Below are 23,988 nucleotides of genomic sequence, written 5' to 3'. Positions count from 1 at the left end.
AAGTGTCTCCGGAGAAGATGACTTAGCAGTTTGTCCAGTCCTCTCTCCTCACTGTAAACAAGTCTGATTACACAACGGCACCGCAAAGCCTTCAGCAAAGCAGGAAGATATCAGTGTCAACATAGCCTGGAAAGCCTACGATCATATTTTTCTCTTTAGCGGCCGAAAAATCCCAAACTTTAGCAGCTAAAGTTTTAGCTGTCTTTGGGTTTCAAAAATATTGGGAAATCTTGATGGGAGAGGGGAAAAAATAGCGTTAAAAGTTTGGTAACGCAAAATCCCTCGCGTTTCGTGAGAGGTAAGTTAATTCTTGGAAAACAGAGTTTTCCTCTTCACAGTTTTACTGTTTCAGTTTCATGTGATTACGTAACGATATTCAAATACGTTTGTTTTTAGGCCACAGAGTTAGGATTAAAATCGTTTGGTCCTTGTCGGCCGCATCGTCTGACAATGAAGTTCTTGGACCAACTCAAATTACTCGTATGGAAAAACTTTACGCTTCGAAAGCGTCAGCACGTAAGTATTAAACAGAAATACACACCTATTAATGACATTTTTTCATAGCGCGCCTGATGTTTTGTTAATCGAGGATATGATGTGGATGGATGCCTAAGTTTCTTGCAGGAAAAAAAATTTAAACCCTTTGCTTTATTTTCATTCTTTGGAGCAGCTGCGTTCCTTGCAAACTATCGATCGCCACAGGTACCTGCGTTCGTTACCTTGGGTTCTTGTTTCGTCAGAAATTGTCGTCCTTTTTGTGTAAGAAAGTCGCAGATTATCTCTCTTGCCTTACAGCTGTGATGAGCTCGTTTCAAGACACTTTTTTGAACACATGACTTAAGAATGCGAAAGATGTTGTAAAGTGAGGATTCGTTCTGGTAATTTTGTGCGATTTTCACTTTAGCTCCTTTCTTGTTTTGGTCTAGGCGTTTCTGTCAATTAGATCAAAGCTCTTTGTTTACAACTTGAGCGAGACTTGTATGTCGGCGAAGCAGTGTCATTTTTATTCGTTCCATATCGTATATTTTATTTAGGAAAATTAAACTTTGGAAGTTGAAGTTTCCGAGTAAAGGATTTAGGCGTTTTTCCTCGTGCACCGTCCATTTCAGGACTGTGACGTAGCCAAATATCAAATGACGTATATTTGGACAAATATTGCAAACCGCCTTCGATTTACCTTCTACGAAATGTTTTACCATTATTCTCAATTGCTTAGCGACTCAGGGTAAAGTTTTTAAAGGAAAAAACTTTCATCGATTTTAACTTTAACTTGGTGAAAATAGATTACATATTGACTAACTGAGCCGATGGTTGGGTCCTTGATTTAGCAGATGTTTTTTGTGTTAGCTTGCATGCTATGCCACTTGAACCCCTTCCTGTTGTAGAACTGAAAGAGAGAGCAAAAGCGGATAGATGGGAGAAAAGATAAAGAAGTAGATATTGCACTATAGTTTTTATGAAAGCCTTTCTTGGGTGAAAAAATTGTAAAATTGACTGAAATATGGTCAGTAATGACTTGTTAGTGTAAATGATAAGATAGTATTACTGACATTTTTAAGGAGATGATATTCTAGAATGTGTAAGATTTATTAGCAGTCACTCAAAGAAGTTGCTTAAGGAGGAAGACATCCTGATCATGCTTGAACTATTGTGGATACTAGTTCATCTATGTTCCTCTTCATTAACACTTTTTAAAAATATGTTCTACTTGAATGGTGGAGTTTAGGGTGCAGTTGTCTCAGATGTAATCCCAAATCATTTCTATTTGTAATCAACACAAACAATGTTTATATTGTGATGCTATAGTAATGAAACATTGATGATTGTTTATGATAACAAACTATAATTACTATGTGGTACAAATAATTCCTTGATGTGAAAGTTTAAAAGTAATCATTCTCTTTCTAGATCAGTATATATATGTATATATGTAAATGAATGTGGGGGTAAAGTTTATCTTGGCATAAAGTGCTCAATGCTATGGTAGCAGAGCTAAGTATACATAAGTTAAAGAATTAAAGAGGACGCATTGATTCTCTGTGACTCTGAGTTTCGTGCCTAAGTGCTCATCAGACAGAACTTAGGAACTTCGCTTAAGCGCAAAACTCAGAGTCACAGAGAATTGATGCATCCTCTTTAACTCTTTAACTTATGTGTATATATATATATATTTAGATAGATAGATAGATAGATATCTGATGCAGTAGCAAATGAAAAATATGAAGGTTTGAATTATTAGCTGAGGAAAAGATTGGACCATGATGTGTACACGTACAGTTTGTACTTATACAGTGTTCTTAAGGTTTAGTCTATAATATATTTACAAAGTTTTCAATACATACCTTCACTGTTTTGGAATGTTACTTTCATTTTAAGGACTCCTTGGGTTAAATTTTAGTTTTAACTAATTGTCTAATATGAATCATTGCCATCAGACCAACTTTTTGTTTACAAAAACTAAAGGAATCTATCCATAATTATTCTAGATAAAAGTGGCCCTAACTTGTGCTTTGACTGATTTAAACCCCTGCATTGAAGATCAACCTAGTACTGTTGCCTTCGGCTGATATTCATAAGAAAGACACACTTGTACAATGTACTTGTATGCCAGCTAATATTTCACAATTATGTCCTCTGTCAGTGTGCCTTTTGGCCATAAACTGTACATTATCAACAGTATTTCTCTGAAATGCCTGATTAATAACTGTGTTTACTTTAATCCTAGGAATAAGTTTTGTCTCTGATTGATAAAGTAGTCTATTTTAGTGTAGATCCATAACAAGGCAGCTGCATGTTTATAATCTTCTTTAGGTGATTAGGTTGACTGGTTTTCTGTCACCTTGTGAAGCATTAAGTTTTTTGTGGTTTAAGTCCAAGTTATCCAGGATAAACTTAGTTGACTATATCAAAGACACACATTTACCAGAATGCTTTTAACAATAAGGTTTTTTTTTCATTCATTACAATGGTGACAATTACCTTTTATTTTACCTTATATACATTATTCAACAAATAATTTGTAGATCACTCAATGGAACTGAAATTATGTTAAAAGCAGTACGCAGAAAAAAACACTGATTTAAATGTTGAAGTGAGTACACTAAAGGACCCTTGTTTTTTAATTTGAGGTTTTATAAAGATGTGATTAAGCAAATGATAGAACTACGTATATAATGTGCTAGTTAAAACTTAATTGACATTTAGTTATTGTTTGTCACGCATAATGATCACCACCCATAGATAATACTTCTCTTGTTTTGATGAATGTATTATATATTATGGAAATTAAGAGTTAAGTTGCAAGTATTAATTAACTGTTCCACTGTTTACTGATTTCAGCTGAGAAATTTGGTGGAAATTGTTTGGCCACTAGTGCTCTTTATAATTCTGGTTGCAATACGTAATCGTAAAAATTATGGTGCTACAAATATGCCTAATAGTAAGTATAAAATATTTTTTACTCTGACCTTTAAATAATTATTTCACTTTACCAGACAGTGACATTCTGCAAGTTGTGATTCATGGTTGAAATATTTTCAATTGAAACTTGGATAATTTTTTTTAGAGTTTGATAATGTCATCAGACAATAGTAGAAGTAATTAAGAAAGATGTTTTTTGTCTTGTCACGAGTGTGGGACAAAGAAAAAGTAGTCAAACTGGTAAAAAAAAAAAAAAATTGAACTGAGCTGATACCATAAATTGGTCCTTGTTCAATGCCAAACACCTGAAATATCACTCAGCTTTAGAAACTATTTATAGTGGCCAATTTAAATATATCAACTCAGTTGATAAAACCACAATAGCTTGTTACACCCCCCACTGAAACAGCGCCACAGTTTTTATTACTAGAGACTTATTCTTATAAAACATTTTTATTTACTCTGTTTTGTCAACTTTGAATGTTTTTTGTTTGTCCTTGTTCAATTAATAGGTATTTACAGACCACGTGCCCTTCCATCAGCTGGTTTTTTCCCATTTGCAAGGTCATTTTTGTGTGACTTTAAAAACACACAAACAAATGATCCTGATGAGCTGCTGAATGGATTGCCAAATCTGAGAAGTTCAAGGTAGGCAGGCATAATTATTTCGGTCTAGAACTACTAAGAGAAAGACAAGTCTTACAGGGTTGTTGCCAAGCGCCCACTCTCGGCAAGTTGGCTGTCTGAAAGACAAGTGCTAGGTGGTTGGATTTTGGTGCAGGATTACTCAGTAAGAAAAAAATTTGCTGGCAAAATTTGCTTGCTTGGAAAGAGATGATAGCTGGCTGGAATTTTTTGGTAGCTGTTACTTAGTTTTATCAGAGTGGTATGACAGTTGTTGGGTAAGGGGAAGGGGTAAGTGTGTAGTAGCTCAGATGCTGACATTGTTCAGATTTTGTGAATATGAAAGCCATCTTCGCAGTAATGAACACTACTTGAGCAGTAGTGAAAGTAAGTTTATGGGAACTCATGACCTCTGTGATACTGATGCAGCACTCTACCAACTGAGCCAACAAGCCAACTGGGAGCTGGTCATTATGTTGGTTCCAAGTAAACTGGTGAAGTGGTGAATAAACGATTATGAATATATGAAAGTCGTATATTTGAATTGCGGATTAAGATGTGAATATGAAAGCAATCTACACAGTAATGTGTATTTATCACTTGAGTTATGATCTGAGAAACAACTATACCCATACATAAATTTTAAACTTACATATATTTTAAAACATCCAGACTACAGTACTGCTCGAAGATAAGCGAACCACTCAACGTGTTCCCCACGCAGAGCCAACGCGTTGGCGTTTTGAACTTAACGCGTTAGCGTTTGCGTGTCCACGCAAACACAAACGCGTTTAGTGAAGCTCATTAGTAGATCACACTTTAAAACCATTTTGCATAACAAGAGGCCCAAACAAAGCCGACTTTTTTGTCACATTCGCCTTAGCATCTCCACAGCGTCTGTGTATTCCTGATAACAAGCGTTATCCAAAGATCTGTTCCTGATAAAAAAAAAAAAAAAAAAAAAAAAAAACCGAACTAAGAGTCAAGCGATTTCATTTTACAACCTGTAATTTGTGAATACTTTTGAAATTCTCATTCACCTGTATCCCAAACTTTTTTTTTTTTTTTTTTTTTTTTTTTTTGGTCAATCGATTTTATGTTTACGTGCCACATGTCTCGAAATTCATCACAAGTCGCGGCGCTTGTGCTACCAAATAAATGAAATTCTAGCCGTATTAAGTTTGCGAACAACTTTGAATTCTCGGATCCAAATTTATCCTTTTTGATTGATCCTGTGTTTATGTGCCGCATGACTTTTCAATTTGACAAACATATCGACAGCTGTCGCTAGCGATGAAATTCTAGCCAGGTAAATCAGCGAACAACCTTGAAATACTCGCATCCCATGAATTATTACTTGTGTTTACGTGTCGCCGCTTGTCTCGAAATTCGTTAAACATCCCGGCACTTGTCGGTACTTTGGCAATCAACTTCAAAAATAGTTGTATACAGTTTCATTCTGATCGATTCATCGTCTGTTTATGTGCCGCATTTCTCGAAATTTGTCAAACATTGCTGCGCAGCGCTTGTCGCTAAAGTTGCGGATGGAGGCCGTCCTTTGAGTTGGTCAACAATGGATACAAAAGAAAGAAGGTTGGAGGTGGCAAAGTGAATAACAAAGGCGATACGGGTCGATGATCAACGCGTTAGCTAACGCGTTAGCGAAAGAGCACTAACGCGTTGACTTCTTCGAGCCCACGCGTTGACAACGTGTTAGGTGGTTCGCTTATCTTCGAGCGGTACTGTACATGTAGACAACTGTTAAACAAGCTTTTTACCAAATTAACTTGACACTGAGTTTCTTTTCATTCACAGTTTGGGTAGATTGATTGAGGATGCCCTTCCTCTTATGGCAAACAGCACAATTAGAGAAAGAATTCTTAGAATTAATTCAGATCGCTCAAATTTTGAGAGGGATTATCAAGCTTGGTCTGACTTAGTGAGATCTAGGCAACTACAGTGGCGTGGATATAATCTATCAGGTATTGAAAATTCTTCAGCAACGAGAGCATACTGTCTTAAAAGATTAATCTGATGTTGGATAAAATTTCCTGCAATAGAGCATCCTTTGTCATAAACAAGGTCTTGTTTAAGAAAATTTACTTGATATGCTCTGAGTCTTTTTACATCAACCTTTGTGTAGACATGATTATTTATTTGGACAAATCATTGTTCTCCCTTATCATGGGTAAATGAAATTTTCAAACTGGTAAAGCAATCCTTTTACCTGTTGTATTTTCAAGAATTTCTAACAGTTTTAGGCAGTAGTTACAAGAGGTTTAATAACTGCAAGATATAAATGTTACTGATATTGCCTAAAAAGGAAAACATTGCAAATGTTACAGATGATAACAGTGTTTCCTTTTTTTTCAATTAAAATTGTTAATAACTATTACTAACAATAACTTTAATTTGGAATTACAGTATTTTTACATGTAGTGAACTGAAAAGGTAATAACTGAAAGCAACTGACAATGACTCTTAGTCACAAGGTAGTGAAGCTAATGTTGGACATCCCATCCTCTGGAATTTTCTGTACATTAGATTGCAGTTAGAGGAGTTGCATCATGTTGGACCTGGTGTGGTTTTTTTAATCATTTTTTTTTATATATATAGCTGTCCCACTTGACCAGTTACTGAAGGATCCTGCTGAATTTCAGGAATTTCTTTACAACAAAACTAATCTCAGCCCAAGAGTGATATCAGAGCTCTTAAGTAGCACAGTGAATGTGCAAAGGGTAAGCACATGTATGCTGTTGTTGGAAGCTGTGTCAAACTTTGGAATGCAGCACATTTTAGTTTTGAGTCATTGGTATATACCACATCAGTGAATAGCACTTTTTTGAGCACACTGATTGATTAACTCCATGATTAAAGTCTCCTCTTTCCTTGTAAGCCTGTGGGTTTGACCTTACTGTTTTAAACCTTGGCTACATGTTTCAGGATTGAAACATATGGCCAGGGTTTGAAAAATCTATCAAGGTTGAAAAATCCATGAGGCTCCAGTTGAGCTTCCAAAGTAATCTGTTGTTTCAGGGGTGATTGTGAGGATTTACAACAACCTAATGTCCAAATAATTCAACTGACCTGTTCTTACACTTGCATGGAAACTGTTAAGCATCATCCCTCACTTGACACCTAACTACAGATAATTAGTAATAAAGCCCCTCTCCTTGACAATTCTTCAATAAGGGCTTAACCCTGGAAATTCTCATGAGTGACCAAGACAGAATTTCTCGTCATTATATCAATACGATATCAAGTAGAGAAGTAGTGAGGAAATATTTCAATAATGGAATACTTATAAGTTGATCCAATACCAAATTATCCAAACTTACATGGTAAGAATGGTATGGCAAACAGTAATGAGAATTACTAATGAGATCTTGGGAGTGTACAGGGTTGATACTGAGAATGCTGTGTTAGAGGGCCTTCTTTTTTGTCTTTTTCAGATTGCAGAATTTGCTCAGCCATATATGATGTCAACACCAGACTCATTATCATGGCCACCTCAAAATCCACTCAGCTACTTTCCATTCCTGTCATCTGGCGAAAGCCAACAAAGGAACTTACTTTGGGCTCTGCTTTTATGGAGAATTGAAAATAGACTTAGGGTATGGAAAGAAAAAGTTGATTTTTAGGTTTAGATAGTTTATTTTGTTTGGTGGAAGGTTTCTTGTTGTTGTTGTTGTTTTTTTTTTTTAATTTTTTTACTTATCTCCTCAATAGGTACTCAGATTTTTTGTAATTGTACCAAGCTCACACCAGACATCTTACATTCGTCAGATTAATTATTGTTCTTAATTAAAATTGAATGATTTATTAGTTACATTAAGTGTTAAATTTCAATTTTTAAAAGGAAAAGTTAGTGGTGAAGATAGAATTGTTCATCTGGAGTTTGAGTTTTGAGAATTCTCCAGCAACTTTGCAAAGGTGCCTGGTTAAATTTTGGTGTTCCAGGAAACTTTTCTATATATTCATAGTCATACAAAAAGAATATTCTTGCATTACTCTAAACAGTTTTGAATTGTTCCTGCTTCTAAATTTCCTATAACAAATGGCAGATTGTGCTATCCACTGGATAAATCACTTTGTGGAGGTTATCACAGAATTGTTTGTAAACACTTTACCCTTGGATAGCGATTTCTCTGTTGGATAGCATTATCTGCCCTTTGAACAACTTGGACCTGGAAAATTTCTGCTACATTCTAAAAATCTGCTTGGTACCTAATAGTAGTGATTTAGCTTCAAATTTTCATGTTGTAATTTTGCAGTCTGAAGGAAGAGTCAGTGGAAGTCTTGTGAGGCAGGTCATCTGTGATGCTCAATCTCCAGTTAATCTTGGAGAAATTCTCAGTGGCCCTGGAAATGTGGTAGGTTGATTTTAAGCAACTACCTGCTGTTAGTTGTAAATTGCACAAAGCTGATAGATGGGTAATTTTTTTTTTTAGTATTATTTTACTAACTTACTTCTATAAAAGGATTGATTGCAGCATTTAATAAACCCTTTAACTCCCTTGGGTGACTAAGACAGAATTTCTCTTTACAATATCAAGACAATATCAACCAGATAAGTGCTGAGAATAAAGAAAAATATCAGTTTGGGGATAATTAGTTGATCCAATACTAAATTCTCTGAACTAACATTATGAGAATTGTATGATTGACAGAAAGGAGAATTACAAATTTGATCTGGGAGGTAAAGGGTTAATTGAGTCAATGTTGCTCTGCATCTGTTCAGTGATCAGTTGATGTAAGAACAAAAATTGGCCCACGAGACACAGCCCTGTGTGTCAGTGATGTTCTTAATACATTTTTGACATACTCTGTGATCCATTACTGTACAGACCCATGACAACATGGAATATTTTTTGTTTTATATGAAATCCATGCTTCTATCCTCCAATAGATCATGTGCAAGAACCAATCAAAAAGCGTGTACAATTCAGCTTATCATATAATTTAATTATTTTTTATTTTTGTTTTGAACATTGCAGACTGAGGTGAAGATGGCTTTGTGCAAACTGAATAACACTGTTCTTGGTGAACTTGGAAGTGAATTACAAACTCAGATCAAAGTGCCAAATGTCACTGACCTTCAGGTATTGCAACTCAAAACATTCCTCTTGACAAATGTTACTGTCTGTGCTAGATTATTAATTTCAATAGTACACAAGGTAGAATCTACATGTAAAAGATGCTCAGGGAAAAGTTGCTGGCAATTAAAGATGAGGATGCAATTGAAAGATTAGCAAAATGGGACTGTACTTTTTGAAGCCATAAGATGGTGACTCTATACCAAATAAAATTTATGATCGGTTGTAGTTTCCCTGAGACTTTCTTTAGACTTTTTACTTTCAGAAGTGATAATAACATGTAGCTTCTTGCTATAATATTCATACACTATCCAGCAAACAGGTAATGAAAATAATCAAACTCGTCAGGTAGAAGTTGTTTTCTTGATTTAGAGGGGAGAATTAACAGTCAGGTATTGGGAGTTAAATTATTAAATCCTATTTGATGTTATTTAATTTGAATTTGTGTTTTTGTTTATTTTATTAGAGTTACCGAGGAAATTTGACAGATGTGCTGAACTCCTTAACAAATGATTATCGGAATATTGCTGAAGATGTAAGTATATATTGACCTATATTTGATTAATGGTCTTCTTAATAATAATTGTATAAATTAGTTTCAGACATTCTTGCTCAGTGACCTGGTTGTATTGATATTATGGTATTGATAACACCACAATACTCTGAGTAATTCCATATGTATTCGTGATTCCAATCCATTCCATACAGTACTGCTCAAAAGTAAGTTGACAGCCCCTCAAAATAAGAACCTTGTTTCTTAATTCTTGATTCTTAAAAACCTTCAGGATCAAGGCTCCAGTTGAGCTTCCGAAGTGATCTGCTGTTATTCTGTTGTTTCAAGGGTGACTGTGAGGATTTTCAATAACCTAATGTCCAAATACTTGAACTGAATCTATCTTCCACTTGCATGGCAACTGTTGAGCATCATTCCTTACTTGACATCTGAGTACAAAATGACCATCATTCTTAAAACACTTGAAATAAACACTGCTGTCATCCTAATCTCTTTCAACACTTTTACCACTTATTTACCCAGTTAACCCTTTACACCCTAACATCAGTTTGCATATTCTCCACACTTTTCTTGATACATTTCCTAAGGTGTTGACAAGGAGAATTTGTTTTCCAATCATAAGGTTCCTTCCCTGGTGACCATTTCCTTTATTCTCATGACCTTAATGTGTGATTTTAGGAGGGATATTGTAAGGAGAAATTAGATGCTAGTCACCCTAAGGGTTTAAAGGGTTAATTGTACTTGAATTCACTAGCAGAAAGTGGTTATTTAATTTGTAAGTAAGTAAGTAAGTAATGTCTTCATTTAATGAGGGTGACACACGATTGTTAAAAACATATAAGCCAGTGGCCCTCAAAAAAAATACGTATATATCTATACAAAAATTAAATCATTTATATATAGGTTTAAGAATCAAATTTAAGTGGGTAATTCCAAAAATTTAAAAATATCATAAATACAGTAAAAAAAGTTACATTTGATTAAAATCTGCAATCTTTTTTAAAATTTGTTTCCAGGTTCAAGCCTTAGAATCCTTATCTCAAGTCTCAAGGGACTATTTTTATCTTATGCAAGAATTTAATGACAGAGATAATGGTGGAGGTTTCCGAGAAACACTTTGTGGTAATGGTCGCAGTCTGCCTGAGGACGATGGTACTGGAAGTGGCGGTGGATCGAATGGAAGCCAGGGCCAGGGCTGGCAACAAGCCCCTCTTGGATTGTTGGCAGCCGCGTGTGGCCAAGATTTGCCGAATGGTACTTTTGATGATGTTCCACCTGGCGTCAATCCCATAGACTATTATTTGAATATGACGCAGAATATGAATTTGGCCCGATATGATGATGATGAAGAAGAAAATGCAAAAAGGAAAGCTGATGAAAAGTCTTGCTCAAATCTTACATCTGTTTACGACAAGTATAATGTCACTGGGGATAAGGGTGAGTGTTACTGCTTTTTCTTTGCTTATTTTCTAGATAATTTGTTGAAGTTAACTCTCAAACAGGGCTTGACGGTTTAACTTTGTCCAATCGTCGACTACAGGACGTTGCCGTATTAATTTTTAAAGCTGTAAACGGCATTTTACCGGAATATTTAAGCGACTTGTTTGTCGTACGTAATAATGTGACAAATTTTAGGGGGTACACTAACAAGCTCGTCGTCCTGCGTAAGAAAACTGCAAACTTTGGTTTAAAATTTACATCTTTTATTGGTGCCAATGTGTGGAATTCCTTTCCGGATGAATTACGCTTAACGGCAATTCTTAAGGAATTTAAGAATGCCGTAAAAGAGTTACATCTGTCTTGTACAATCTTCTAAGATTTCCCCACTGTTATGATTTTAAGAGTTAGGATTGTTTACTTAATAAAAGTAGTAAGAAAGTTAGTGATTAACTGATCATTTTTGATATCCTAAACTTTTCCTTTTTCGTTATTTTCTTATTAGCGTGTACTGCTAGGGGCTTCATCAGCCTCATCAACCCGAGTTGAAATAGTTACTTACTTTACTAGAACTTGAGTCTCGTGTGATATGAAAACATATTCCGATGTGCGAGCGGCCCGTGTATTAAAAGAGAAGTGACATGCAAGCGCTTTGTCCATCGATATTGCTTTGCAGACGAGTATCGTTTCCTCGAAACTACGAATGAAGATCCTCAAAAAGTTCTTTGATCGTGTCAATCCTCGATCTTTGATAGTTAAAGCATTATAATTAATTTAGTAGTATCAACCGAGTTGGTAACGTGAATTGGCCACCGTGAAGAGTTTCAAAGCTGACGTTTCGAGCGCAAGCCCCACGTAATTCGCCCTGACGATAGGCTAACGCTCGAAACTTCAGCTTGAAAAAATTCTTTACGGTGACCAATTTAAGTTATCAACTTAGTTGATTATATTTAATTGGACTGTTATACTCTCCCACCGACGCAGCACCACCGTTTCGTCAGAAACTCACCCCTTTTATTCTATTGATTACATGACGATTTTCTCGGTTTTTATGATACTTTCTTTCCAGACTCTTGTACAGTCATTGATCCAAAGTGGCGAGTTGACTGTGGTTGGCCAGGCATCTCAGAGGAACAATGCAAACGAAGGGGTTGCTGTTTTGATTCCTCGAAACCTGGAACTCGCTTCTGTTTCTACAAAGCTGGTATGTTTTACAAATCTAGAACTTAATTAAAGAAACCACAACGGCCAATGAGAACTCTGGGTGAAAACAACCATACAGCCTTAAGGGCGGGAAAGCGCGGGCGACCAAGTCGTGATTGGTTTTTTGTTTTGAATCTGATTTGTCAAGAGGGTAACACGATTCTCTGAACCAATTACAGAGCGAAAATAAAACCAACGTAATTGCTCTGTATATCTATTTTCTTTTGGTGAATCGTCCAAGACGCTGTAAACTGTAAAGTTCCTAAATGTTAATATAGTGTTTCAAATAAAACCAACGTAATTGCTCTATATATCTATTTCCTTTTGGTGAATCGTCCAAGACGCTGTAAACTGTAAAGTTCCTAAATGTTAATATAGTGTTTCACTCGAAGCTAATCCCCTTTAATGTCTCGTTCACAGAGGACGCGGGATGTAACTGCTATTTGAACCAGTTCGTACGCAGTGTGGGCGGCGTAACCGGAAACGCAGGTCAAGGGGATAGAGACACGGGATTTGTTCAATTCAGCTCATTGTTCTTAAAGGGAAAGATCCTGTACACTCCTGATAACAATGTGACCCGTTATATCATTCAACAGGTGAGATTTTAATGTAGTCTTATAAAAGAGAAGTATGCTACTTAATGTATCCTAATAAGGATCAATGTCAGTAGCTGAGCAGCCGCACACCAACTCCTCCCCTAACCCAACAGCAGTCAAATGATAACAAGCAAGGGTTGATGTTGGTTTAGGGGAGGGGTAGGGGTAGGTGGGCAGTTGCTCAGGTACTAGCATTGATCCGCTTAAACTGACTTCGGACGCCGCCATTTGGAAGTTTGCTCAGCTACCTGGTTTTTACCAACCAGCTCTTTCGGAAATTAGTGGTACCAGTTAGAAGCTTTCCACTTTAGCCATAGTAGGAGGTGTTTGCGAACTGCGCGTGGTGGTTTTTCGTGTGCAGTAGGCTATTCACTACATAACTGTGGGAATTATTACTTAAGTTTTAATCGGACTAATATATTACATGCTATAATTTACAGATAAAGAATGAGCTGTCTGATATTACACGGATACGAGACTTTGCCTCCTGGTGGGTGAATAATTCAGACTATATCCACAAGAGTGTTTTGAATTACACTAACCTGCTCAAGAGACCACTGGACTCGGTATGGAAAAATTGTTTAATTTTTTTTAGCTATAAACGCATTTCTTCCCTAGCAGGTTGACGGTTTAGCCTTCTTCTGGTATGCGATCCGGGTTAAGTGACCTGGGATTTCTTTGCTTTTTCTTAAATGATTTCGCTCTCTCATTGGTCCAGAAAAGTCATGCCATCCTCTTAACCAATCAGATTCAAATCTAAAACCAATCACCGCCTGATCACTCACGATTTCCCGCGTTTCAGGCTGTTTACTGGGTTATGATTTGAGCGGCTCTGATTGGCTCCTGATAGATTTTTCTTTGTACTGATTGGCTGATGGGATTACCATTGGTTTCGTATACTCAATTGAAGTGTGCTCCGTAATCACACGAGTGATTGGAAAAAAACAATAATGGTAATAACAATATTAATAACGAGGAAAAAGTAAAAAGATGACGGCAAATTAATCAGCCAAATTATTTTAAAGCTGATTGGAGGAATTAAAGCCCTTTTACCAACTAAAAAAGATCAGCAAAATTTAAAGGCAAACTATACATAGGTGAAACGCAATTATGAAGAGAAGTATAACAATTCCCTTTTTTCACGAGAGAATCAACGGCGCGTGTGATTGACGTATACTACATGTAATTACACACACCTGCAGCGGAAACCGTCCGTCACCATACAAAGGGAGAAATAACAATGTATTTCATTTAATTGTGATCAAATTCCTTTGCGAGAGCAAAGAACCTACCTAAATTTGGTTTGCCTCTAACATGTAGCGTCGTAGCTCAGTTGTTAGTAACGCCCCGTTTTTGAGGCACCGGTTCAAATCCCGTCGAAGCACGAATTTTTCCAAATTTCTTTTCTGCAATTTCGGCTCACTTGTAAGGATCGTTTCTTTGCTTGGAGCAATAGGTCTTACGCATACTCGTTTGACCAGCGGTTGTGGCTGTTAACAAATATTTCTATCTCGAAAGCTCGTTTTAAATTATATTTATGATGCGATCGTATATCTTCCTCCCTTTTTAGAGGATTTGTGAACTATCGAATGTCCTGAGAACTGGAGCAAACCCAGACTGGTCTGAGGTGTCTTTGAACTTGTTAAATTCTTCTGCTCGTCGTAACATTACGATAATACCAGAATCGTTTAATGTCACCACTGTGCTGAATAGCTTGGATCAGTTGTTTGGAACGATCCTCAGAGTATTTAAATGCGCATCGCATGAGTACTTTGAAGGGTATAAGGATGAAGATTCTTTGGTTAAACGCGCCATTAATACGTCGGAGGTACCAGCTATTGCAAGTAAGTTCGCGGTTTTCTTTGCCGTTTTTCTTTTAAGTTACGATTGAGTATTTCTGCTCGTTAGTTAAGTAACGACAAAAGCTATGAAAAATCACGCTATCCCCCTCCTTGCTTAGCCCTTTGACCCCCCCCCCCCCCCCCCGAGAATGACCAGCATCCAATTTCTCCTTACAGTATCACCCCTGAGTCAAACATTAAGGTCAGGAGAATAAAGGACATGATCACCACTTAAAGCAGCTCTTGATTGTTAAACAAATTCTCCTTGGCAGCGCCTGAGGAAATGTAGAGAACAGTGTGAAGAATATGGATATTGATGTTGGGGTGCAAAGGGTAAAATGGAAAGTGGAAACCTTACGAAAAAAAGATGCTATCACTTTTTTATACTTAAGTTTCTATCGTGCTTCATTCCACACAATGTCAGTACTAAAAAATTGACTCACAGTCAGCAAACCGAACTAAACATGAAGCCGTTGTGTGTTTACTGAAGATGGTTTGCTTTTTTTTTTTTTTTTTTTTTTTTTTATAGGTTTAGTGTTTGAAGATTCTGTCGGCGACCTCGATAATGTTCCCAAGTTTATCAAGTACAAGATACGACAGGACGTGGATTATACTCCAGCTACAAACAGGATACGTCGTTGGTAAGTCCAGCGATTTGTTCATTTTTGACCTTCTTGAGGGAGCTACTTACCCTTTGAGTGGCAACCCAAAGGCATTTCGTATGAAGCCAAATTTACATATTTTTCCTATGGACCGACTGGATGCCTGGTGTCTACATAGTATGAATCATTTTTTGACATGGGAAATATGACCTTTGAGCCCAAAGTACTTGATGTGATGGAAGTAGAACCTGCCCTTCCTCTTCACAAAGTGGGAGACACGGAGACCTTGTGGCTAGTGCGATGAACTTCGGATTAGGAAGTCTTGGTTTCGCCCGGGCCAAGGCTCCTTGCATTTTGTTCTTGTTAACCCATTACACCCTGACATCAGTATGCATTTTCTCCATACTGTTCTCCGTACATTTCCTGAGGCACTGATGAGGAGAATTTGTTTAAAAATCAAGAGCTTTTTAAATTGGTGATCATTTCTTGATTCCCGTTACTTAAATGAGTGGGTGACTTGAAGAAAAAATTGCCGGGGGGTTTCTGTGATGGACAAGCTTTTAATCCAATTTGAATTAGCAAAGTGTCCCTCTCCACTCAGGAGTATAAATAGGTACCAGCAAACTCCCCGGGAGACCTTAAAAAATTGTTGAGGTTGGGAGGAAAGGGTTGTAATGTATCATCATGCATCTCAACCAATGGGAATTAGTAAAGTAGCTTCCTTCGTGGTCGTCCCCCCCCCCCGGTTTATAGATGGGTATCAGCGACCTCCCAGAGAGACTGTCACTTGGGAAAAATATGGGAACTGGAATGCGTTTCAGTGGTTTGGGCCTCGTCTTCACGCAAATTCTTTAATTTCTGTTCTCAGGTATTGGCGCCCAGGCCCTCAAGATAGCTTCTTCAAGCAGAGATACTTCAATTTTGGGTTTTTGTACTTGCAAGACTTGATTGATCGCGCTTTGATGAACATATTGCTGAACGAGACCATTGAGGAACCGGGGGTATACATGCAGGAGTTTCCTTATCCATGCTACGTCAAGGACAAGTGAGTTTATCGGAACTTACAGGTTATAATAGATTGTAGAAGGCGTTTCTCGTTCGAGAGTCATAGAACCACAGGGAAGTATCATAGTGAGGTAAAAAGGGAATTAAGTAAAAAACACTTGCTCTCAGTTTAGTAGCTATTTTCAGTTTGTAAAACGGAGCGTGGTAATTAACCGCGATAGTAGCGGAGGAGTGAAAAGCCTAGGGAGGTTTGGTGTTGATCAGAACGCGACTCAACCCCAGCCTCCCTCGTTTTTTCACTCCGTATATTATCGCGCTCCGTTTTGCTAACTGAACGCCTGGAAGAGGCTCACTTTTCAGCGATTTATCGCATTTGATGGTGTCATCAAGCCTTGGTAAATCTGAGACGTGGTATTTAGTTCAATGCTTTTTGTGGCCTTTGTAACTGTAATTATTGTATCTTCAGGTTTGTATTCTATATCGGTGGCACAATGCCGTTGTTCATGACCCTGGCCTGGATATTCAGTGTGGCAATGATAATCAGAGGTGTTGTTCACGAGAAGGAACGGCGTCTTAAAGAAGTCATGAAGGTAACACCATCAAACTATCATTGATTACATATAACATTCCTAGTGATTTCACGCGGATTCTCAGGCGACTGAAAAAATTACGTCTTTGGCGGCAATCGATCCATGGATTAGCATACCACGTGAGGGAAGTGGCACTACTTTCGTTTCTTCAGCTTTGAAACTCTCAAGGGTGGCCAATTTACATTATCAACTCAGTTGATGAAACCAAATTGTCTTGTTACACTCCTCCGCCGATGCAGCAACACTGTTTCTTTATAAAACTATCCCATTTATTTACTTATATCACAGTCAGGATAAGCTCCCGTTGCTAATCTGGGCATACCTATTTTCAAAATTGCGCGTCCTTATAAATCGACCATTATACTTCGATTGAAGTCAATTCTCGTTTCTGTTTTTTAGGTGATGGGTCTTGGAAATGGTGTGCACTGGGTGGCTTGGTTCATTAACAGCTCAATTCTTATGGTCATCACAATAGCTTTACTTGTTGCTGTCCTGAAAGGCGGCAAGATCTTATGGCACAGTAATCCTGTGGTTATCTTCTTGTTCTTGTTCGTGTTCATGATCGCCACCATTATGATGTGTTTCTTGATTTCGGTGTTCTTCGCCCGAGCAAACTTGGCCGCAGCTTGTGGGGGAATCATCTTCTTTGTGACCTATTTGCCTTATGTGGTAGTGCGGTGGTTCGAGCAGTATATGACTACGGGACAGAAAGCTATTGCGGTGAGTTTGATGTATTATAAATTTATTGAATATTTGGGATAGTACGCGCGCTCTCATTGGTCGATAATCGTGTTTAGAAAAGAGGTTGTAGACAAGGTTGTGACGTGACGCTTTCATTTGACGAATTGTATTTCAGAAATGTTTTCTAAAAGCAACAGAAGACTTTTTCTGTGTTTACGCAGCCTCTTTTCCACACTCGTGAGGTTGGGAGAATTGTCAAAATTTTTGCAAACCCTCGACTGCGTCTTGCATAACTTCCTTGAATTCTCCCACGCGCGTGACAAATGCAAAGCGTCTTTACCCATAACGTTATTTATCGATATCCCACAGAGTTTACTATCCACAACATCCTTTGGTGTCTGCTGCAATTACTTGGCGCGGTATGAAGAGCAGGGGGTTGGTGCCCAGTGGTCAAACTTCTTCTCCAGTCCTGTTTCAGGTGATGGTTTCAGTCTAGGTTATGCAATATGTATGATGATGATTGACGCTATCATTTACGGCATCCTCACTTGGTACATAGAAGCTGTTTTGCCAGGTGAGTGGTGTTTTCTAATCATATGTATTGACTAATTTTAACGCTTTTAAGTAAGACATCACAACCCGAACAGCCTGACTGGTTAACCCTTTAACTCCCAGAAGTGATTAACATGTAACCTCTCCTTATAATATCCTTACAATATTCTGTAAACAGTTAATGAGAATGCTCAAACTTATCAGGTTGAAGTTATCATCTTGATCTGACACCAAATTCTCATAGCTTGTTCACAAGAAATTGTATAGCAGCTGGAAGGGAGAATCAACAATCAGATCTTGGGTTTTAAAGGATTTAGGGGCCAATTCACTACATTTTTGGGATCACAGACGATTGTTTCAATTGAGTGTCGAAAGTAATCAGGGATTGCATTACTTTTTCTTTTCTTCGCTCAGTGATTGGTCAAGAAAACTTAGGCCACTCTTTCTACCAATCAGAAGCAAAGCTACCCCCAATCACGTGACACGGTCACCCTCTTTTTCCCGCGCTTTCAGCAGCAAGTTTGTTTTCACTTTGAGTTTTTATTGGCTCTTTACGATAGTTTGCTTTCTGCTGGTTGGTCTGTGCGATGACTTTGATTTTACTGTACGACACTCAATCGAATAGCGCTCCTAGAGAATTGGAAATCTTAAAGTAATATCTTGCTAGTATAGCAAATTTCAAAGAGGTAGAGGTCGACTAAAATGAAACGATAAATATGTGACGATAAAGAGATTAACCCGCATTGCAGATACCATCTTTGAAAATTTGTTTGAAAGGAACAAAACGCCACTGTCCCCCACTGAAGTGTAAAGCCACTTACTTACTACCAACCACTGGCGCGCATCGTCCACTAAATTAACACTTGATCATTTTTCTTATCCTTTCACCTTTACTAGGCTGATCGGTTTGAAACGATTTTACCCGTCAATATTAGGCAGTGTGTGTGATATGCAAATCTGAGGTCTTTGGCTCACCAAATTCTAATAACGCATCTGTTAGGAGATGTGCAGCAGTTACTAGAGATAATTACTAAACAAATCAGGAGCGTTGAAGTTTTAAGTAATCTTTCCACTGTGTGATTTCCACAGGTCAGTACGGTATTCCACGACCCTGGTACTTCCCATTCCAGAAGTCTTATTGGTTTGAAGTTGCCAACAAAAAGGTCTTGGAGGTTGATGCATCAGGTACACAGCGAGTAGCCAGTCGTTCTGAAAGCAGAGGAGCGGTGTCCTACAGAAGTGATGTAAGTGGAGGAAGATGAGAAGGGAGGGGGCAGGGAAGGGGGAATTGCAAGGGTGGGCGGGGGAAAGGATGGAGGGAGGAGGGGATGGAGATAGGGAGGAAGAAGGTAAGGGGTGTGGGAGTAAGAGGGTTGCATGGTTGGAAGAAAGGACGACGGGATGGATGAGGGGAGGGAGAAGGGTACGAAGGGCCGGAAGGGGCAAGGGTGGAAGAAAGGAGGGAGTTAAGCAGGAGGTATTTCTTCAGCCTTCCTGAGCTCTACCTTCCCTTTGAAGAAAGGGTTTTTAGCAGGCTCACGTCTCTGTCGGTCTTTGCGCTGGTATTTTTGTTTTCTTGCTCATCTATGAAGTCATGTATTGTTCCTTCAAGGAGAGTAAACTTTGGCACTTCTTACGTGTCTCTGATTGGACGAACGATTTATTTTCACAGTCGTTCGCTTTTCTGATTGGTTGGTTGTGTATTTGGTACGAATTTTACGTGGGCTTTTTTTTCATGTCTAAATCTCGGTATGTATGAAATAAAAGACATTTAGACACGGGAAATCACTATGGACGGCGCATAAGCATTTAATAAAACGTAGTTAATAAGACATGTAAGATCTAGAAGCTTTTTCCTTTCTTTTCAGAGTCGAGGAATGGACGAAGTTGCCTTCCAAGACGAAGACAGGTGTAGTGTGACAGAGAAAGAACCCACTCAGCTCCCCTTAGGATGTTCAATCAAGAACTTGGTTAAGGTAAGGAAGGCTTAGCACTCCTCCCCTGAGGAGAAGTTTTGTCAATGAAATTCGCGGTAAGGTTGCCTAACATATATGGCAAGTCAGTGGGTTTCTACATGCATTAAGACTGGGAGAGAGAACTCGTGTATGTTTTTGTATATCTCTTCTAAACTTGGAAGCATCTCTAACCTGTGACCCCCAGGAGTGATTAGCATCTAAATTATCCTTACAATATAACCCCTGAATCAAACATTAAGGTCATGAGAATAAAGGAAATGATCACCAAGTTAAGAAGCTTTTGATTGTCAAACAAATTCTCCTTGTCATCGCGTAGAAAATGTATATGGAACAGTATGGAGAATATGAATGCTAATGTTAATGTGTAAAGCCGGTTAACTCATTGCTTATCCTAGAAGTGGGAAGGACGCCTGTTAAATATGAAGCTATTATAAGCCTAACTCGCTAACTAGTTCTCTGTACAACAACTGGTGAAGATTTCGGCATTGGAGCTGCTTTATTTTTGTTAGTTTATAGGGATACATCTAAACTTAACTCCTTCCCGCTTTGGGTTGCTTTTATTTTTCTTATGCCAGATTTACAAAGATGGCAACAAAGTTGCGGTAGACGGATTGAGTCTCAACCTGTACCAAGGACAAATTACGTCATTTCTCGGCCATAATGGCGCTGGAAAAACTACTACAATGTCTGTATTGACCGGTTTGTTCCCCCCAACATCGGGTACTGCCATCGTTAACGGGTACGATATCCGAAAAGATATCGATTTGGTTCGAAAAAGCCTCGGAATCTGCCCGCAATACAACGTTTTGTTTGATAATTTGACCGTGTCTGAACATCTGTGGTTCTATGCGTCGCTGAAGGGGATGCCTAAGGAAGATATCCCGGCCGAAGTTGAGAGGTAATTGATGACTCTAACTTACAGTTGTTATTGTAAGGTGTGGGTTTTTTTCCTCGCACTGTCATAGCAGAGATTATAGACACATTTATAATAACATTGACAACGTTTCGAATATTATCAGTAATTCCACAACAACAACACGAACAGCAACAGAAAAAACGACGGTGACCATTTCCGTGACTCCAACATGAAAGACACGAGTAAATCGCGATTGGAGGAAGAAGCAACTACCTAAAAAATTCCGACCACAATACTTAAAACGATTGAGGAACTATGGTAACCCGAGTGCGCAAACTTAAGTTAGTGCAAGAAAAACAAAAACTCTTGCGCGATGAGGTTACTTTCCTTGTATATTCATGGCCGATATTAAGTTATTATGTTGTTATGTATGATCGTGATCAACCTCTGGGGTAGCAAATAAATGATTCTTTCAGGTGGACTGCAATTTAGCAATTGTAGAAAAGAAGCTAAGAGCAACGGGTTCGAACCCGTGGCTCTTAGATATTCATGCTATTGGTTGGTCATTCACGATCGATAGTGTTCACAACATGGTTACATGCCTCCTACGGACACGAAAACAGGTGAAAAAAAAGGGGTTTTTAATAAAAAAAAAAATACTACTTGGACTTTTCCCGGTGCTTTCGACCCCATGGTTATGTTTTTAATTGTTATTCATTAGGGTTAATGTAATCAGTTAAATAATATTTCCTTTTACTTCGTTAGATTCTTAAAAGATGTTGGCTTGGAGGACAAGAGACATGAATTATCTTCATGTCTCTCTGGTGGAATGAAACGGAAACTCTCCGTGGCCATGGCCTTTGTAGCAGGCTCCAAAGTCGTCATCCTGGATGAGCCCACAGCTGGTGTTGACCCATACGCACGGCGAGGAATCTGGGACTTGCTTCTTTACTACAAAACAGGTACTGTATGTGTGATTGTTTGGATATTGCTCCATTCCAAAGCAAAATCTTCGAATCTCAGACGGCATAGACAGTTATTATTAAGATCTTCGTAAACTGGACTTCCGTTTTTGTTGCTTTAGGCCGCACTGTGCTTCTCTCCACGCATCACATGGACGAGGCAGACATCTTGGGAGACAGAATCGCCATTATCTCACAGGGGAAGCTTCAGTGCTGTGGTTCTTCTTTGTTCCTCAAGGGACATTATGGCAATGGGTACTACATGACACTCACTAAGAAGGCTCCAGAGGAGAGGCCTGGTACGGCAAGGACCTTAAAGGACGTGACGTTAATGGGGTCGGGCCCTTCAACCGGGAGCTCTCTAGATGAAGGTCAAATTAGATTAAAGAGTTCAAGGGAATGTAGAGGTTATCAATTGACTTTCAGGAGGCCAAAACTAAAACATTCGCAACAGCCAATCAGAACGAAGGAAAATATGACAAGAAGCCAATCGAAAGTCGCAGAAAATCAAGTAAATTTTCTGAAGCATGCCGAGAAAAAAACCCGAGTGGGCAAGTCGCGTGTAGTTTTAGTTTGAATCTGATTTGTCGAGAAAGTGGTGCAAGGTTTCAGAACCAATCACAGAGCGAAGTAAGGCAAACCAAAGCAACCTAGTAATGCTTTCGACTCTCGATCAAATATTTAATGGAAAATGTAGGCGAAGTTTGTAAGGCAAACAATGACGTAGATTCCCTAAGTTAAGTAAGATTATCGTACTGTAAATTTATTCAATATATCTGTTTGCTTATAATTGTCCGTCTAGAAGTGTATTGTATTTTTTCTTTCCTCAGGTGTAGGTATGGACTCATTGGACGCTTCAGAACAAGGGAGCCTCAATTCCGTGCCTGCAAAATCCTCCTCAGACCCCTCTCTGCATGTCACTGAAGTGTTCTGCAAGGAGTCAGCGGTAACTTCCTTCGTCAAGGCCTATATCCCCTCCGCTGAACTGATCGAGGACATTGGGTCCGAGCTAACTTACGTTCTGCCTACTGAGTTAGCTGGAGAAGGCCGTTTCCAGGATCTGTTTGAAGAGCTTGATAGAAACTTGGATAAACTACACATTGGTAGTTATGGCGTGTCAGATACCACTCTTGAAGAGGTAACATTCTTGTAGTTTTTGAGAACACTTACTCCCAAGATATGAGTCTTAATTCTCGCTACAGGTCTCATATTTTTCCTTGTAAAATGTGTGAGAGAATTCGGTGTTAAATCAAGTCAATTTCTAGCGTGTGAAGTAGTCTATTCTCGTCGCCTATTTTCGGAATAATCTGTTGATACGTTAGGGAGAGGTTACTGTCTGATCAGCTCTGGAACCTGTGACTTGAGTAATCTTTCTCTAAAGTCCATAGTTAGGACGAAAATTGATCATGAGTGGAAGGTTAGAAAGAAGGATGTTGATCATGAGTGACCAACATCTAATTTCTCCTTACAGTAAGACTACTGTCTTGTTCATTAAGATCATGAGAATAAAGGAAATGGTCGCCAACCTAAGGAGCTTTGATTGTTTGACAAATTCTCCTTGTCGGTACCAAAGGAAATGTAAGAGAGCAGTATGGAGAATATATATATATACTGGGTTAGGGTGTAAAGGGTTATCCAAACAGGATCAATATCAGTATTTGGGCAACGGCCCACCTACCCCTCCCCTAACCCAACATTCACCCTAACTTATTATCAATTGACTGTTGTTGGGTTAGGGGAGAGGTAGGTGGGCGGTTGCCCACATACTGATATTGATCCAAACGAGCTAACATTGAGTGGGTGTAAGTCTCATATGTTTTCTCCTGGTTTTAACTCAAAGGGCCGTTTAGCCCAAACCACGGTTTTGCTTAACCAGTAGGTCTCAGACTTTCTCTGTAAGAGGGATGATTTGATTAAATAAATGTTCTTTCATTGTTAGCTTTCGGCCATTTTGACATAGTTCCCAAAGATAGATGTTCTGATAAAAGGTCCAGCTAAATTTAGGATTGTTTTGGACGCGGTTTTTGGTATAC

The 23,988-nt window shown here is 38.4% G+C and overlaps 1 protein-coding gene across 3 annotated transcripts in view; it reads left to right on the top strand.

Moving 5' to 3' along the window:
- The first annotated feature begins 52 nt into the window (after positions 1–52).
- LOC131783745 (phospholipid-transporting ATPase ABCA1) overlaps positions 53–23,988 on the top strand; it is a 39,046-nt gene continuing 15,110 nt past the window's right edge. For 2 of the 3 annotated variants that reach the window (XM_059100515.2, XM_059100514.2), the window contains exons 1-26: positions 53–298; positions 397–516; positions 3,340–3,439; positions 3,933–4,068; positions 5,860–6,026; positions 6,661–6,782; positions 7,497–7,658; positions 8,319–8,417; positions 9,042–9,146; positions 9,607–9,675; positions 10,671–11,091; positions 12,161–12,295; positions 12,715–12,890; positions 13,331–13,456; positions 14,461–14,734; positions 15,261–15,372; positions 16,202–16,378; positions 16,805–16,928; positions 17,328–17,648; positions 17,979–18,183; positions 19,251–19,405; positions 20,030–20,137; positions 20,713–21,035; positions 21,759–21,955; positions 22,078–22,326; positions 22,786–23,093. In XM_059100515.2, the coding sequence (XP_058956498.2) occupies positions 451–516; positions 3,340–3,439; positions 3,933–4,068; positions 5,860–6,026; positions 6,661–6,782; positions 7,497–7,658; positions 8,319–8,417; positions 9,042–9,146; positions 9,607–9,675; positions 10,671–11,091; positions 12,161–12,295; positions 12,715–12,890; positions 13,331–13,456; positions 14,461–14,734; positions 15,261–15,372; positions 16,202–16,378; positions 16,805–16,928; positions 17,328–17,648; positions 17,979–18,183; positions 19,251–19,405; positions 20,030–20,137; positions 20,713–21,035; positions 21,759–21,955; positions 22,078–22,326; positions 22,786–23,093 (4,437 nt within the window). In that variant the 5' untranslated portion in view covers positions 53–298; positions 397–450. The remainder of the gene's footprint in view (positions 299–396; positions 517–3,339; positions 3,440–3,932; positions 4,069–5,859; positions 6,027–6,660; positions 6,783–7,496; positions 7,659–8,318; positions 8,418–9,041; positions 9,147–9,606; positions 9,676–10,670; positions 11,092–12,160; positions 12,296–12,714; positions 12,891–13,330; positions 13,457–14,460; positions 14,735–15,260; positions 15,373–16,201; positions 16,379–16,804; positions 16,929–17,327; positions 17,649–17,978; positions 18,184–19,250; positions 19,406–20,029; positions 20,138–20,712; positions 21,036–21,758; positions 21,956–22,077; positions 22,327–22,785; positions 23,094–23,988) is intronic. The other variant, XM_059100516.2, reaches the window with a different exon arrangement.

This window comes from Pocillopora verrucosa, chromosome 12 (assembly GCF_036669915.1).
Source record: "Pocillopora verrucosa isolate sample1 chromosome 12, ASM3666991v2, whole genome shotgun sequence".
Classification (NCBI taxonomy): Eukaryota; Metazoa; Cnidaria; class Anthozoa; order Scleractinia; family Pocilloporidae; genus Pocillopora; species Pocillopora verrucosa.
Note: the sequence above shows the minus strand (reverse complement) of the source record. Positions and strands in the feature narration are given on the sequence as shown.